Source organism: Neopsephotus bourkii, unplaced genomic scaffold, assembly GCF_033783945.1.
Source record: "Neopsephotus bourkii isolate Nb327-2 ecotype Australia unplaced genomic scaffold, CSIRO-AGI_Nbou_v1 NB_39, whole genome shotgun sequence".
NCBI classification, from domain to species: domain Eukaryota; kingdom Metazoa; phylum Chordata; class Aves; order Psittaciformes; family Psittacidae; genus Neopsephotus; species Neopsephotus bourkii.
In genome coordinates this window covers 561,545-576,898 of record NW_026900556.1, presented here as the reverse complement: position 1 = coordinate 576,898, position 15,354 = coordinate 561,545, and the positions used below count along the sequence as shown (strand labels likewise).

General features: G+C 51.9%; 1 protein-coding gene across 4 annotated transcripts in view; it reads left to right on the top strand.

Annotated features, from left to right (window-relative positions):
- MAP2K3 (mitogen-activated protein kinase kinase 3) overlaps nt 1–3,951 on the top strand; it is a 29,710-nt gene extending 25,759 nt beyond the window's left edge. For all 4 annotated transcript variants that reach the window (XM_061345966.1, XM_061345983.1, XM_061345973.1 and 1 more), the window contains 3 exons: nt 1,281–1,420; nt 2,119–2,164; nt 2,570–3,951. In XM_061345966.1, the coding sequence (XP_061201950.1) occupies nt 1,281–1,420; nt 2,119–2,164; nt 2,570–2,653 (270 nt within the window). In that variant the 3' untranslated portion in view covers nt 2,654–3,951. The remainder of the gene's footprint in view (nt 1–1,280; nt 1,421–2,118; nt 2,165–2,569) is intronic.
- The last annotated feature ends 11,403 nt before the right edge of the window (nt 3,952–15,354 follow it).

Below are 15,354 nucleotides of genomic sequence, written 5' to 3'. Positions count from 1 at the left end.
AAATGCTTTTCAATTGTAAGATTGCAGCTGCTCGGGATGGTTTTATCTACCTCCTGCAAGAAAGCAGCTGAAATCCTCTGGCGCCAGAGGACAAAGGAAATCCCAGCTGCTGGCTGGAGGGAATGCCTTTCCAGGAGGCTGCCTCTCTGTGGGTAGATAGCATTCAGGAGTTCTTCCTGCTCCCTGTTTGCTGCAGCCTCTGGTTTGGGTGCTGCATCCCTGTGTTTGCCTGGGCTAAATTCCCTTCTCCCCAGCCGGTTGTGTCCCTGTGCCAGAGCAGAGCAGCGCTGCCCAACTGGAAATGTCATCAGCTCCAGCTTTCCTCCTAAGATGCAGGAAGCTATGGGATGGGACATTGCATGGATGACGAAATCTCTGAACCTTTCCAAAGCTGGATGGGAGAGGGGACCTTGCTGAAAGCCAGCCAGCCTGTGGCTGAATGGAGCCCCAACCTGTCTGACTCCCTCTAATGCTTTCCTCCTGGGCTGGCTTCCTGTTTCCTTTCTGTTTCTGAAGGGGATTGATTGATTTCAGCCCAGCTGGTTTTAAGGCCATTGAGCTGCAGGGCTAATCCAGGCCTTTCTGGGCTGGTGGCTTCATTCACTTTTCCAAACAGCAGGAGCTGAGCTCCCCTGACCTAAGCCGGAGTCAGGTGGGGACATCTGGCTCTGCCCCATGGCCTTTGAGGTTCCTTATTCCTCCCATCCTGTCCCACCCTGCCAGGCAGGGCTGGAGGTTCTGTTGCCCATTTCAAGATGGGAGCTGACCTTTGGCATGAGGACACTGCCCAGGAGCCATGACAGGCTTTTTCCTGCTTGAATGAGTGATGGAGCAGAGGTGACTTGTAGGAGGGACCCAGTAACGGAGGTGATTCTGGCAAAGATCTTTATAAGTGATATTGTAGCACTTGGGTTTTCTTGGGGTGTTTTATGTCTAGCTCATACAATGCTAGCTTGAAGCCCAGAGGCTGCCTTATGGTGAGCAAAACCCTTTGGAAGCCAGTGCAGAAATGGTGTGCTGTAACTGCTGTCTTTTGCAATAATCCCATTTTACATCTCTTTGGTGGCTTCCTGTAAATGCATCAATACTCAGAGCCGGCCTCAAAAGGAAGTATTTTTGGCCTCTAGGTCTTTTTAACTAAAGGAAAGAGTGGCCTGACCCACATTGAAAATGGATTGTAAGGAAAGGAGGTTTTCATTTCAGACTTAAGCTGGTGGAGGTAGGGGTGTGTGTGGGCAAGGTGGTCCCAGTGTCTCACATCAGCCTGTCTCCATCCTCAGATCGAGCTGGCCATTCTTCGCTTCCCATACGAGTCCTGGGGGACTCCCTTCCAACAGCTCAAGCAAGTGGTGGAGGAGCCCTCGCCCCAGCTCCCTGCTGATCGCTTCTCCAAGGAGTTTGTGGACTTCACAGCGCAGTGGTGAGTCTCTGGCAGGGACTGGTGGCTTCTCCCAGGCCTGAGCCATGAGGGGTTGGGGCTGGGTTTGTCCTTTCAGAGCATCACCTCATCCTATGGGGGCTTGTGCTTGGCCATGGCAGGAAGCGCTGCTCAAACTGGTTTTGCTCTTGGCCTGACTCACCCAGGCTGGTTGGAAGGTGCAGAGGTTTCTCTTCCCCTTTTGCTGCTGCTGAAGTGTTGGTGGTTGCTGGCAAAGCAGCGATGAAATGAGAACAGAGCCCTGGTAGGGTCTGGGTGCCTCTGGGGGAAGCTGATCTGTGGTTTTGTGGGTATCTGCCCCCCCCTCGGGGTGTTCCACTGCTGCCAGGCAGAGGTGAGCCCACCAAGGCAAGGCTCACCCTATGGGTGGTGGGAACCCATCTCCTCTCCGCCCCATTTGTGGCAGAGCACTGTGAGTTGTCCTTTCCCAGTTACGTGCTTGGCTGCTTTGCTGGTGGGACAAACCTGCTTGGGCAAGGAGGGAGAGGAATGGGTGCTGCCCATGGAAAGAATGTCACGCTGGTTGGGAAGGGGAGATGCCCTGTGATGGCATGGAGATGGCAGGGAGATGCCCACATGGAGATGGCAGGGAGATGCCCACATGGAGATGGCAGGGAGATGCCCACATCCAGCCAAAAGAGAGCTCCTACAGCCTTTCTCTCCCCTTCTTTTCCTTTCAGCTTGAGGAAGAACCCTGCTGAGCGAATGAACTATTTAGAACTCATGGTAAGTGTGGAGCCGTTTCTCCTGGTCTTTATCCCTGCACACTTCCAAAATGAAATGAATGGTCCAGCAGGTCCTGGGGAAATGGGACCATGGGAGGTGTGGGTCATTTTTCAGGCATGGAGTGGGATGGGTGTGTTGATTGCATGGGTAAGGTTAGGGTTTCTAGGTGTTTTCTTCCTCTGACCTATCTGCTCTTGTTAAGAACTCAAGTGATGGTAGTACAGCTGCAAAGGTAGGGGGTGTCCTGCTGGGGTTGAACCTAGAAATGCTTGAGTTCATCTTGGTGTCTATGGGAGCCTGGGGAGGAAGCTGGTGCCTACTTCTCCCAGCACCTCCCATCTGTGTGACACCCCGCAGGGACTCTCCTTGGGCATCAGTTGATGTTGTCTTTGGTCTCGTTGGCAGGAACACCCTTTCTTTACCTTGCACGACACCAAAGAGACTGACATGGCCTCCTTCGTGACAGAGATTCTCGGGGAAGACTCCTAACTCCAACCTCACGGCTCCGTGCAGTCCCCTCCATCCTGGCTTCCCTGTAGAAGAGCACATGAGGACTCCAGTTAATGGTGGTTTGCACACATCGCACTTCCCCAGCCCGTGGGCATCTCTGGCCCCATCTGGCCTTGCAGTCTCTTTTCTCTTTGCCCTGTAAACGAAATCCCCCGGGATGAGCCTTTTGAAGCCAACACCTTCCCAACTAAGCCACGGAGACCGAAGGCTCGGGAGTTCCCTGCTGCCACCAGCGTATCCCTCCTGGGCATCTCCCCTTCCAGCACAGGGGGTTTATGTTTCCTTATGTTTCTCTGCCTGGGGAAGGCAGAGAGAGAAAACGCTGCTGTGCTTGCCCCACTCTTCTCCTTCTGCCTGCCCAAAGCCCCTTCCCTGCAGTCTGGTCTTGCTCGCCTTCCCTTTATGCCTGGCTCTCTGCCCCCAGGAGCCTACACACCTCAAAGGGGGCTGTGGGGCTCCTTGGCCATGCCTTTCACACCAGAGGCTGTTGTAATGCCTGGCTTGATGCCTTCACAACCCTTCAAGGTAGCACCAGACTGGGCATCCCCCTCCATCTATCAATACCCTGCTCCCTTGGGGTGACAAAACCATAATGCATCCTTCCTTGAGCCCGCCTCGCTGCAAGCTCTCCCCACAGGACTTCACCCAGCGCTCCCATCCCTGCCCAGGCACAAGGAGATGGAGACAAGCAGGTCCCTGGGTGCTGCCTCTCTCCCCTCCATCCCTGGGTTGAGAGGATGCATCCCCACTGCAGGCATCCAACACCTTCTGCCCTCCCTGGCTCCTGAAGAAGACCTTGCTCCATCTCCTCTCCAACCTGGAGCTCCCGTAAGACCTCGCACTGTGACACCAGCTTGGTTTAGAGGCTCTCCTTGCACCCCTCATGTCCCAAACTGCCTTTGAACCCTCCAGCTGCCCACCAAGGTGTCAGCCAAGCCCGAAAGCCCAGTGACTCACATGGGGGCTGCCGCCGGTTGTACATTTGATGTCTATATATAATGGACTTTGTAATGTGCTTCCTAGTTTTAATCTAACTTGCTATAAATTAAAGCCCTTCTGCGTGGGAGAAGGGAGGAGCAGTTCCTTCTCCACTAACAAATCCACTGTGAAAACCTGATGTGCTTCCCCACGTTCCCAGCCTGAGCACGCTCTGCGAGGAGCTACGGGAGCCAAAGGGATGCCTGGCTCCTACTGTACGCGCACCACGGGACAAACGCGCCGGCTGTGGATCTTGTTGGGGGTCTTCTTTTTTTAATGGATTTGAGTTTTCAGAGGGATTTTTCTCCTCTTTTCTAATATATATTTGTGTGTGTGCAATATATATAATATTATATATTTTTAAATCGATGATGAATGTGTGACTGTCTCTGTGGCCAGCAGATTTGGTGAAAGGGCTAGCGTTTTTCTGCCTACGTTTGGGGTGGTGGGGAAGGGGGCATTAAAAACCACCCTGGCCTAAGAGGTTTTTTTTTTCCTCTCCTTTTTATAGCAAAGAAATGCATCTATTTTTTAACTGAATTTAACTTCTTTTGTCCTGAAATTCCTACCCTGGAGGTGTGGATTTCAGGGTGCATTTCCAGCATTCAGGGTCCCCCCTGCCAAGGGATGAATGATGTCCCCTTAGCTTCATTGCTCCCCACTCCAAACAGGGCTTGAAGCAGCACTGGGGATGCTCTGCCTGGGAATCAGGGCTGCTTGGAACCATCTCATCCTGGGGATGATGCTTCAGGGCCCATGGTTTTCAGATTGTCCGGTCCCAGTGCTGATGCTTGTCCTCTCCATCACTATGATCACCTTCCCTGTGTCAATATAAACCCTGAGAGACCCAGCCTGGGCTGAGGGGGACAAACCCAGTTCAGCTTTGATGCAACCCTGACCTCCACCACCACCAATCTATGTAAAATAAGGTGATTGATGTTCTCCATGTCCCCCTCCTCAGTCTTGCTCTGCAAACCACCCCTTGCTCTATGGGAGCATCCTTACCCGCTCGGTTTGACAGCTTTGATGGACAATTGTACTTTTATTGCATAGTTGGTTACTTTGGATTGTTTCTTGTTTTGATGTTTAGCATTTTCCCTTCTTTCTCTCCTTGTTTCATCCCCTTTTCTTTATCTGCCTCTTTTTGGTCCTGTGGGGAAGGGCAATTTGGTTTTCTCCCACTGGAGGAAAATCCCCATTCCTGTATTATGGGGAAAGGGAGCATCTGCCCTTTCCATGCCTCTGGGGTGGACTTTGGGCCCCTGTGGTTGAAGCAAGGCTTTGCTGAAGAGGCAATCCCTGTGTTGCTTCACTCTACATGGGGCTTTTCCGTCTCTTTATTTTCATGTCCCAGGATCAACAGCCTTGGTCCCCCCCATCTTATCTTTAAGGTGGACAATGATTTCAGCTCCCATCAGCATTCCCTCTACCCTTGTATTTCTAAGGGCAATCTGTACCCCTGGAACACCCCCCCAACCCGTTTCCAATAAACTTCACCCTCAACCACACTTCTTGGCTCTTGTTGCTGTTTGAGCATCAGGGGCTGCTCTGAGCATCCCACTTTGGGCGCGATGCCCTGCTTGCGCCTTGTACCATGGGCTAACACTGGTCCTCAATTGGGGAAACCCAGAGCAGCGCTGCTGGGGCCGGGGGTAGCGGGACCCCCCCATCCGGGGGCCGCAGGGGCCGTGCGCGGCCGCGAGGGGGAAGCAGCGCCCTAAGCGCTCCCCGTTGCCGGGACCAGGCCGGGGATACCGGTCCCTCAAAGCACTGGGGCTCGGTGTCTGTGCCCGCAAATGGGACCGAGGGGACCCGTGTGTGGTGCGGGGATGGGAGGGGTCTGTGTTTCAATTAGCGGCTTAACAGCTCCATGGAGCCCCATGAAAGATGCATCAGTGCCCTCGGGGGAAGAACTCCGCGAGAAGCACAAAATCCATCACTTTGAGCTCCCTTATTAGGAGAAATAGTGGGGTTTTATCCTTCCCGTTTGTCTCAAAAAACGGGCAAAAAGAGGGGTTTTGTTCCCAGTTACTTCCCATCACGAGGTGCCCATAGGTTTGGGTGAGGAGGACTCGGCTCTCCCTGCAGAGAAGGGGAAACTCAGAGCATCCAGCGTGTGAAAGGACAGCAGGGCTGCATTTAAAACACCATTCCCTACCCGTGAAGGAGCGGCACGCAACGGGACCAGTCCCATGCACTCCCCCAGTACACTGTGGGTGCACGTACTGGTCCCTACCTGCCCTTTGCTGTGTCTCTGCAGGAGCTGCCGAGCCGGAGCTCAAGCCGTTCCTGAAGAGCTCTTTGTGGAGGAGGGCTGGTTAAGAGCGTTAGCAGGGGGTGTGATGATGCAAGCGGCTTTCTGGGGCTGCGGGTTGTTTGGTTCCCTTTCTTTTCCCTCTTTCCTCTGCAGGGGGCCGCCTGTGGGGCGGGTTTGGGGTTTATTTGTCGGGTTCAGTGGGCACTTGTGGGATCGATAGCGTAAAGCAGCGAGTTCAGGCTCATTGGCTCATAGGGGATGTGTTCAATCCTTCCCCTAATATCTGTCTGGACCAGAAACTTCCACCGGGCTCGCTCTTGTAGCACCTAAGTGCTAACGAGCTGAAGCTGCAGAATACCAATGAGACCTCAGGAACACGGAATCAGCCTCTCCAGGCCCAGGCAGAGGCGTTATAAATCATTTCACATGGTGCCTAATGCAGCCCCATCAGAAGGGGATGGGGTTAAGTGAGATGCGCTTGGGTGGAGGAGGTCGTTGCCGCCTATGGTGAGCTGCATCTCCACAGGTGGGATGTCTTCTGCCCACACAGACAGGGAGGTGGCTTGGTCTGGGGTGAGGAGAGCTCAAGCTCTGGTTTATCCAATGGGTTTTCATTGCTCATCCCTGGATGCGAGAATCACCACTGACATGGATAAAGCATCTTTCCTGGCTCTCCCAGCAGCCTGGTTTGTGAATCCATCCCCAGTGTGTGCGTATTTATGGAGCAAGGATGGGACCGGTCCACGTGTAGCTGCTTTGCTGCTGCGTTCCCTTAGGATTTGCACCCACAACTCCCCACGGATGGGGTGCTGGCAAAGTGGGCTTCAACAGGAGCCCCAAAGCAGGGGGGAACCTCCTGGCTTTACCCAGTGCACGCGGCCCTCTCAGCTTGACATTCCCATTGGTTTCTCAGAGGTGGGAATGCTGCTGGGGAGCCAGGGGAATGGGAGAAGGAAGCTTTAGCAATGCAAAGCCTGAAAACACCAAAGCTTGAAGCAAAGGCTCTTGGTTGGGGGGGCTGAGGAGGTCACCCCTTATAGAGAGAGCCCTGGTCCTGGAGGCTCCCCGTGCGCATGAGCGATGCTTCGGCCCCTCACACGCTGCGTTAACCTTTCCTGAAATACCAAGTGGTGCTGGAACAAGCTGTTTGTTTCCCGGCTCCGGAGAGAGCTGCAGGCACGTGGGCACGGGGATGGGGAGCAGCCAGGGTGGCTTTTGCACTTGATTTACATCTCGGAGCAGCTTGGAGTGAAGGAGACGGGAACCTTGATGAGCCTAAGCAGTTACCTTGATATCAGTTGTGTTTTCCTTGGCGTCATTCCCCTCTTCGGGCTGCTGATGCCTGCTCCTTTTCTTCTTATGGCAGCTGAAATATGATGAACAAACCCCGAGGTTCCAGACAAGAACTCCGGTTTGGGTCTGAAGCTGCCCCAGATTCCATGGAGTGTGCGTTGTGTGGGTGGCGTCTCCAAACATCCCTGCTCCAGCTTAGCAAGGCAATCCATTACCTCCCAGGTCATCTCGACCCGCTGCAGGGGCCCTGCAGAATATCACTCCCTGCAACAGGTCCTGCTCAGTGCTGGCAATGAGGAGCTGTTGAATGAGCTTGAGGGTTCCCCATTATACGACCGTGCAATGGGAATCAGGCCTGGTGAGCCCATACTGGTGGCAGCAGGGGTTTAGCTCATGTGTAGCTGCTCCCAGCCCTTGGAATGGGATCTGCAGGGATGCTTTTTGCCTCCTCCCCCTTGCAGGGCTCATAATTGCTATCATGCCTCACCTGAATCGATACTGGCTGGTGCTGCACGGGGACATGGGCTCAGGTGGAACCATGGGCAGTGTTGTTGGATGCAATATAGGGAGCCAGGGATAAGCCAGGAGGTGCTGTTGGCTCCCAGGGCTCTGCCATGGGGACATGGTGATGCTCTCTATTCCCCTTGCGCTGCCTTCCTGAGCTGAGCCCCATTGGTTGCAGGATGTGCTCTTCCTCATCACCCCGCCTCACCCTTCTTGCCCTTAATTACAGCTTTTGGAAGGATCTTACCCTTTATTCCCCTAAATCTTCTCCTTAATTAAAACCCTTGATCTGGGCCAGTGGGAAGCAGCTGTTGCCTCTTTGCTGTGTGCTCGGGTGTGTTGCAAGCCGTGCATCTGATTGCTGGCCATGCAGGGACATTGCATGGGGATGGATGGGACTCATGCAGAGGTGGAGGGCACTGGCATTGTCACTACCCCACCTGGCTTCCTCCAGGCATCCCAAGGTGATGCTGAGTAGATCTGGCTGCTGGAACCACCCTCGCCTTGTCCATGGGAGGGCTGAAATCATCTGAGGTGTGAGTGGGAGCTGAGCACCAGGTCCCTCCGCATCCTTCGGACCATGGAGTCCCTTCCTGTGGGGATGCAGATGGGCTGAGTGCCAGCACCCCAGGGAGAGGGCGCTGGATCCCAATGGGTTTCCCCAGCTCCTGGTCTGGAGAAGGGCTGAAAGATGCAGTTGGATGATGGGGAAAGCTGGGACTGGGATTGTCTGAGCAGGGTCACCTGTTTCTCACCCCTCCTTTCATCCATGCACTGCCTCGTTCAGAGGAAGCAGCATCTGCATCCAGCTCTGATACCTCACAGGGCTCATGGGACACCCCTGTCCCCAGCTTCCCCATAGCTTGGGGCCATTCCCTTGCATGAGCTCTGTAGCTCTATGTTTTATTCCAGAAATAGCCTGAAGAGGTGACTTTATCCCTCCCTGCCCACCTGGGGCTGGCGTTTCTGCAGCGATCCATCATCAAAGCAACAGGGAAGTGTCAGGAGCAATTGGAGAAGTGGTGGTGTTAACTTTATCAGAGGCGATATGGCTGTTAATGAAACTCATGGAAGAGGGCAAGAAAAAGGAGTGCTGACACCAGATGGATTCTTTCTCCTCCAGTTTACTGGCACATGCATTTTTCATTCATGGAAGCAGCTCATCGGCAGAGTTATTTGGAGTGGAGCAAGTACAGTCCTCAATGGATCAATCCCTGCTGAATGCTTAGGAGAAAGGCACCCGGCTGAGCATTGGGAGCTCCTGGATCCAGCCCCAGATTTGTGCCCACAATGGGCTAAAAGGGACAATCATCTCTTTTGTTCCCTTGTATCCATGCTCTTCAGCCCTGATTCTGTTCCAGGTTTAGGCCAGGGGAGGTTTCCACTGACCTTTGTGGCTCATGTCTCCGATGTACTTCATATGGGGTGGCCTGGGTTGACTTTTGGTGGTCTTCCAGCCTTCCTTTGCTGGGTTAGGCAATGCTTGGTGCAGTCTGGGATGGCTTCACCATCACCCTGTCTTGGAGCAATACCTCCAGCCGCAGACAGTGGAGGCTGGGTTTATATGATGGCCACATTGAGGTGGCTTCTTGGTCACCACCATCATCCCTTGAACCTCAATGCCAAAGCCATGTGCCTCCGATGGTGATCTGAGATTGGCCTCCAGAGGTGTCTGAATGTCCTCTCCCTCCATATGCAGTGTGTTGTGGTTTCTGTCTGTGTCTTGGGGGTATCTGCTCTCCCATGGTGGTGGAGGAGGACATGCTCTAGAAACCAAACAGTTCCATCTCCTTGTGCTGATGAAGCTGAACCCAATATGCTTGAGGTCCTTTTCCTTCTCATTAGGAATGGAAGTCGGGAGTCTTCTCTCTTCTCAGTACTATACAGCCAGCATCAATTATTTAGGGCAAAGCATCTCTCCGATAAATAATCTTTAATGTGGAGAGATTAAATCTGATTTCTTTTAATATAATAACAAAAGCAATTTCTCTCTCGTATTTCACCCAGAACAGAGATCCCAGCCATCCAAATCCTGTATCGATCAGCAAAGAGGCCCTTGTATAGATTTAGTTCAGCCAACCTTGTTTAATTTTGGATTCATTGATTCAATGCAAAGATCGAGATGAAAAGCAAGTGGGCTGTTTCCAGTGCTGGTGATGCTATTTTTGCATCAATCTAGTGCATGCTAAAATAAATATGCAAAGCATTTTGTAAGGCTGTAGAGGGGTGGGGACCAGATGTACTAAAATATTTAACAAACTTTTCCTTGCTCCATGGAGATGCATCTTTTATCTAGTAAACACCAGGGGAATCTCATCCCAGCCAACGCTTGCTCTTATGGGGCCATCCCGCACCCATCGCCGGTAGGAGGGACCTTGAGGGAGCAGCCTGTGCGGTGACATTGGTGGCACATTTGAATGCAAAGCTCATTAGCCGCGTCTGGGATTCTTTGTTTGTTTCTGTCTTTTGGGTGCTTTCACGTTGGTTCCAAGAGCAAGAGATGAAATACCCATCTCCAATTCCCTTTCATCTCCAAGTGTGTTTTTCCCCCTCTCCCCATTCCCTCTCCGTTGCTCAGATGACAAAGTTTCTCCTATTTGATGTCAAAAGAGGAGAAAGGATTAAAAGCATCACCAGGAGGCTGGGCTCACCTTACTCTATATGGGATGCTCCAGAAGGCTGATGTGTGAGCTGGCCTCAAGGGATGGAGTTCATCCTAGGGTCAGAGCCATGTCCTGGGTCTTCCTTCACCTAGAGGTGACTGTCCCAATTCCTTTGGGAATGGCATCCTGCCCCGGACCTATGCGCCTGTATCCTTGAAACCCTCATCTTTTAATCCAATCAGACTTAATTGAAGTGTGGTTTTTGATCACATCTTGCTGATAATCAGATTCCCATGGGTGACACAGAGATGGGGTTGGTGGAGGAGGAGGGAGGCGAGAGGGGGGCTTTTGTGCTCGTGCTGATGCCACTTGGTCCTTACGAGACAGCAGAGAAGCTACATGGCTGCCAGACTCCATCCACGCTGGGGTCAGATCACGTTTTGGGGCAAGGTAGAGTTACTCTATGTCCCCGTGGGGTCTTGACCAGACAGGTTGTGGTGTTTCTGGTTACATATAAAGCCAATTTACCAGGTGGCTCCATCTCACTGCAGCACCCCCTGCATCCCCAGTGCTGCTGCTCCAGCAGACGTGGTACCCAGCCTGGCCTCATCCTCACCTGTCTTGTGTCTGTGCATGCATGTGGGCTCAGCTCTCCATGCCCCTTCTGCTATCACTCGCACTTGTGCAGCCAGAGATGGCAGTGATTAATGATGGGAATTCATGTGTGACTTACATGAACTCAGCTGGAAGCACAGCCCCTGGGATTGGGGGGTTATTCCTCCTAGAGCCGCGCTGCCCTCTGCTTCGGATGCCTTTTTGTCAGCAAGTGTTTAATTGGGCATTTATGATGTGTGTAATTGTGGAGGTAATGAAGCAGGCGGGGAGGAGCGGGTCGGCAGCCTGGCCTCCATCCCTGGTCCTCAGCAATGGCTTGGCCACAGCAGTGAAGGCATCGGAGATCCTGAGTGGGGCTGCATCCCTTGCATGAGACATGGAGCGTTTTGCCACCAGGTTAGGCTTGGAACAACAATCCTCCACCCTGCCCTCAGCATCTCCAATGAGCCATGGGAGGGATACATCAGTCCCCAGGCCAGGGTGCCAGTGCTGCTTACCCTAGGGTATATGGAGGTGAGAAGATGGGGCTCCACAATGCAGCCCCTGATGTGATGCTGCCATTCCCATAAGCCTTGTGCTGAGTGTGCAAGGCCTCAGGACTGAGCTTGGTGGACTTGCTCTGTCTGAACTTTCCTTGCCCTTCCACAGGTTTGTTTTACTTGGTTTAGATGTAACAGCTGATTTTCCAGTTGAGCAAGAAGCTATGATTAATTTATGTTACTTCTGTTTGTATGCTGCAGCCTTAGCTTTCTACAGAAAACACCAGCAAGCAGTTACTCTTTGTGGAATGAGGGGTTTTTTTCACTCTAATATCATGATGTGAGATAGAGAAATACAGGCCTGGTGTGAAAGCAGAGATGTGAGAAGTGGAGATGTGGGATGTGGTGTAGAGGAGCACAGACATGGGATGGTGAGACCTAGGGATGGAGACCCCATGGCTATAAACGACTTGGCAGTAGTCAGTGTAGGGCACGCAGAACTGATTTTAGGGGTAAAAAGGAGAATAAAGACATAGTACCTAACATACAAAAGTGGCACAGCATATGGTAAATTCAGCTTTGATGTGGAGCTGCAGAGCAGTGCAGAAAACACAAGGTGTAAAAATGAGTATCTAAAAATGACCCCAAGTGGGTCCTAAAGTGAGGAAGAAGAAACCATCAAGATGAGCATCCTATTCCTCCCACTGAGGGCTCCAGATGCTGACCACACATGTAACAGGGGATGTAAGTGCTGGGAGATAGGGATCTGTCCCCTCCAGGCTCCTGCTGCAACCCTGCCCTGGCCAGTGGTTGGAGGTGGGAGGGAAGGGCTGCTCATCCCTGTGCTGTGATGGGAGATGCCCTCCTGCAGCCTGGTAATGAGGATGCTCTGGAACAGGGTTTCCTGTATTTAGGAGCCTGTGGAGCAGAAGTGGTAGCAGAAAGTGTTGAAAGCTGAAGATGCAGAGGGTGGGCAGGTTTCCAGGGAGTATCAGTGGTCTCTGCAGCAGATTCTCTCCCATCTGGTGATACCCAATCCACAGGAATCAGGGTGATCTTTCTTGCCTTTGATGAAACCAACAATGAGAACTGACTCATCCTGATCAACAATTCATATGAGGGGCTCAGGAGAAACGCTCAGTGCACAAGTCCCAATAAAGGATCTCAACTGAAGCCCCCAGGTTCTGAGCATTCAGGTTGTCCCAGAGGACACCTACGTAGGTTATTCTTGGGAGCAGCTTGCTAATCATCCTGCTGGAAGGAAAGGTGAAGGCACAGCAGCTTTGCATGATTCCCAGGGAAAGCTGGAGACACGGCTCTCGGGAGCAAGGGATGCTCTTCTATTCCAGCATCCCAGGAATGCCGGAATGGTGAAACCAAAGGGAATGGGAGGAGGAAACTGCATTTCTGCACAGCTTTGAGTTCTTGGGGCACATCTTCCCTTTCTGTATCAGCATGGACCTGTGGTGTTCAGGGTTAGGTTTGTCCATCCAAAAGGCTGGGTGGAAAAGGGAAGCTGGGTGAATCCAGGCAGGAAAAGCTGCTCTGCCTTGAGTTCAGCTGCTTTCTTGGGGGGTTTTTGTTCTCACTTTGTATTTAAGGCCCTGAACCAGAGACTCAAGATTGCAGGTTTCAAAGACTCGCAGCTGTTGATTGTTTTCCCCACCTTTCCACCTTGTTTTCATAACATAATCCTCGAGAAGTGCCAAAATAATCAAATCCTAGGAAAGAAACCCAGAACAACCTGGGCTCTGTTTCCCTGCGGCTGCAAGTCAGGGGATTTCCAGTGGATTTCTACTACAGCGAAGGAAATCAGACCTGATCTCTGTGTTTCCAAAGCCTGTTTTCTGGCTCTAATTGAAGGTAGCATCTCCTCTCTGTGGGCATGCAACTGTGGTTTAATGCATCTAATCTTGGATGCATTTGTTGGTGTTAATTACACCACCACTTGTCAACAGCGATTCTGCCGCTTCGTTCTTGGGTTTTAGCATCTTTTCTTATTTCCCAGTTGAGTTTTGACACCCAGTTGCTCTGTGGCCACTCACATCCTGTAATGGGACTGCTGAGCTCAGGCAGGAGGCACAGGACCATACACTGATGCCATGCAGCCCGGCTGCTCAGCCAGAACTCAGCCCAACAGGCAGCACTTGGGGTGCAAATGTGTCCATCAGCCTCAGGGAAGGATCATGATGTATCCAGGATGCTTTGAAATCAAGAGAAGATGATCCAATGCACCCTTTTAGCCCTACATCTGCAGAGCTATGTCTTCCCTTGGCCATGAAGGTGACAATGGCATCCATTGCTATTTTAAACAAGGCAGTGATGGGTCTCTTCTGACCAGTAGAGTTGAGCAGTGGATTCCCCAGAGCTCAAACTGTTTGGACATAGGTGGAAAAAGCTGAACAATGCTCCAGCATGGCTTAGAGAGGGAAGAGACCCATGATAGTAAATTGCCATAGGAGGATGGAGGGATGTATTTGTGGAGTGTAAATGAGAAGAGACTCCCGCAAAGGACCTTGCAGATGAAGTGTGTTAGCTTGGTGCAGAGGGCAGCAACAAGCCGAGAGACCTGAATATCATGGCCAGAAGGATGAGAAAACATTGCGAAGCCATGAAGCTGTCAACCAGACCTATGCTGATCCCGGAGGAGACATGAGAAGTCTGGAAAGAAAACATCAAGGTCAAGAAACTGAAGTGTAAGGTGACAGCTAGAAATAGAAGGGACCAAGTGATATTTGTAGCAGGGATATCATGAGGAAGGCACGAAGGAATTCAGCCCTGAGATACCCAACTCCTCATGCTCAAGCCTTTGCACTTAACCTGGCATAAACCATCGCAATGGCTCATCTCATCTCACTGCAAGAGAGGACAGAGCAGGACAAGGCAGCCGGGCACTTGCACCCGTCCACTGGTTTGGTTCAGATCACTAATGGGCTAATTGGTTGCTATGGAAATGCGATGTGGGAGAACTTTGGGGAGGAAAAATTATAGGTAATTTTTATTTGTTTGGGCCCTGTTCCTATAGCAACGGGAGAACTTGTCACCGACTACCAGTTGGTTTCCATGGAGTTGGCTGCTAGTTCTGGGTTATTAATGCCTCCAAGCATGAAACAGAGCAACTTATCTAGTAGGACTTGTGGGTCGTCCTCCATCACGTGCATGGGAACTTTGCATTCAGCCTAACTCCCAGCTTTGCTTTTGCAGTGGAGCGAGCATGCTCATAGAAGTCGGGTAGGAGTGTTCGTCATCCACAGACACAGTGCTAGAAGGATCCATTAGATTCACCCTCCCTTGCATTCAAGACATGCTGGGATGAATAATCCATCACTTCATCGCTTGCTCCACTCGCAGCATTGCCTGATTTCTAATTGGATTTTCTCTGGGTTCAGCTTCCAGATGCTTGGCGTTGATCTGCCTTTCCCCTGCTAAATTACAAAGTCTTTTAGCACCTGGCAGATCTGCTGTAAAGGGACTTAGTGTAATTAAGTCACTTCTCATTCTCCTGAATGAAGCTGTTTGTTTTCCCTCAGCCTCTTGCCCTGAGGCATCACCCATTGCTGGGCACCTCTGAACAAGAAGGATGCAGCCTCTGCTTTGCAGTGATGCTGGAGGTCTGTTGAGGGACCTTTCCAAACTCCAGAAACTGAGCCTTGGAACCACACCAAACACTCCTGAACACTGAGGAGACTGGATTTGGGGGGAGAGATTGGTTTTATGCTAGGTTATAATTCCCCTCCCATCAGCAAGCTCCTCACCTTTCCACAGGTGATAATTGCCCATTAGGGGCTGAATGTCTCTTTCCACTCCCCACTTACCAACCCATATTCACTTTGAAGGCATTAACCACTTCCCTCCGAAGCATCCCGACCAATTCCCACAGCCGGGCGAGCTCGGAGCCGGTCTGCACAGCCTTTGTTGGCTATGACCATGGTGCAATCGCTACCACCTCTC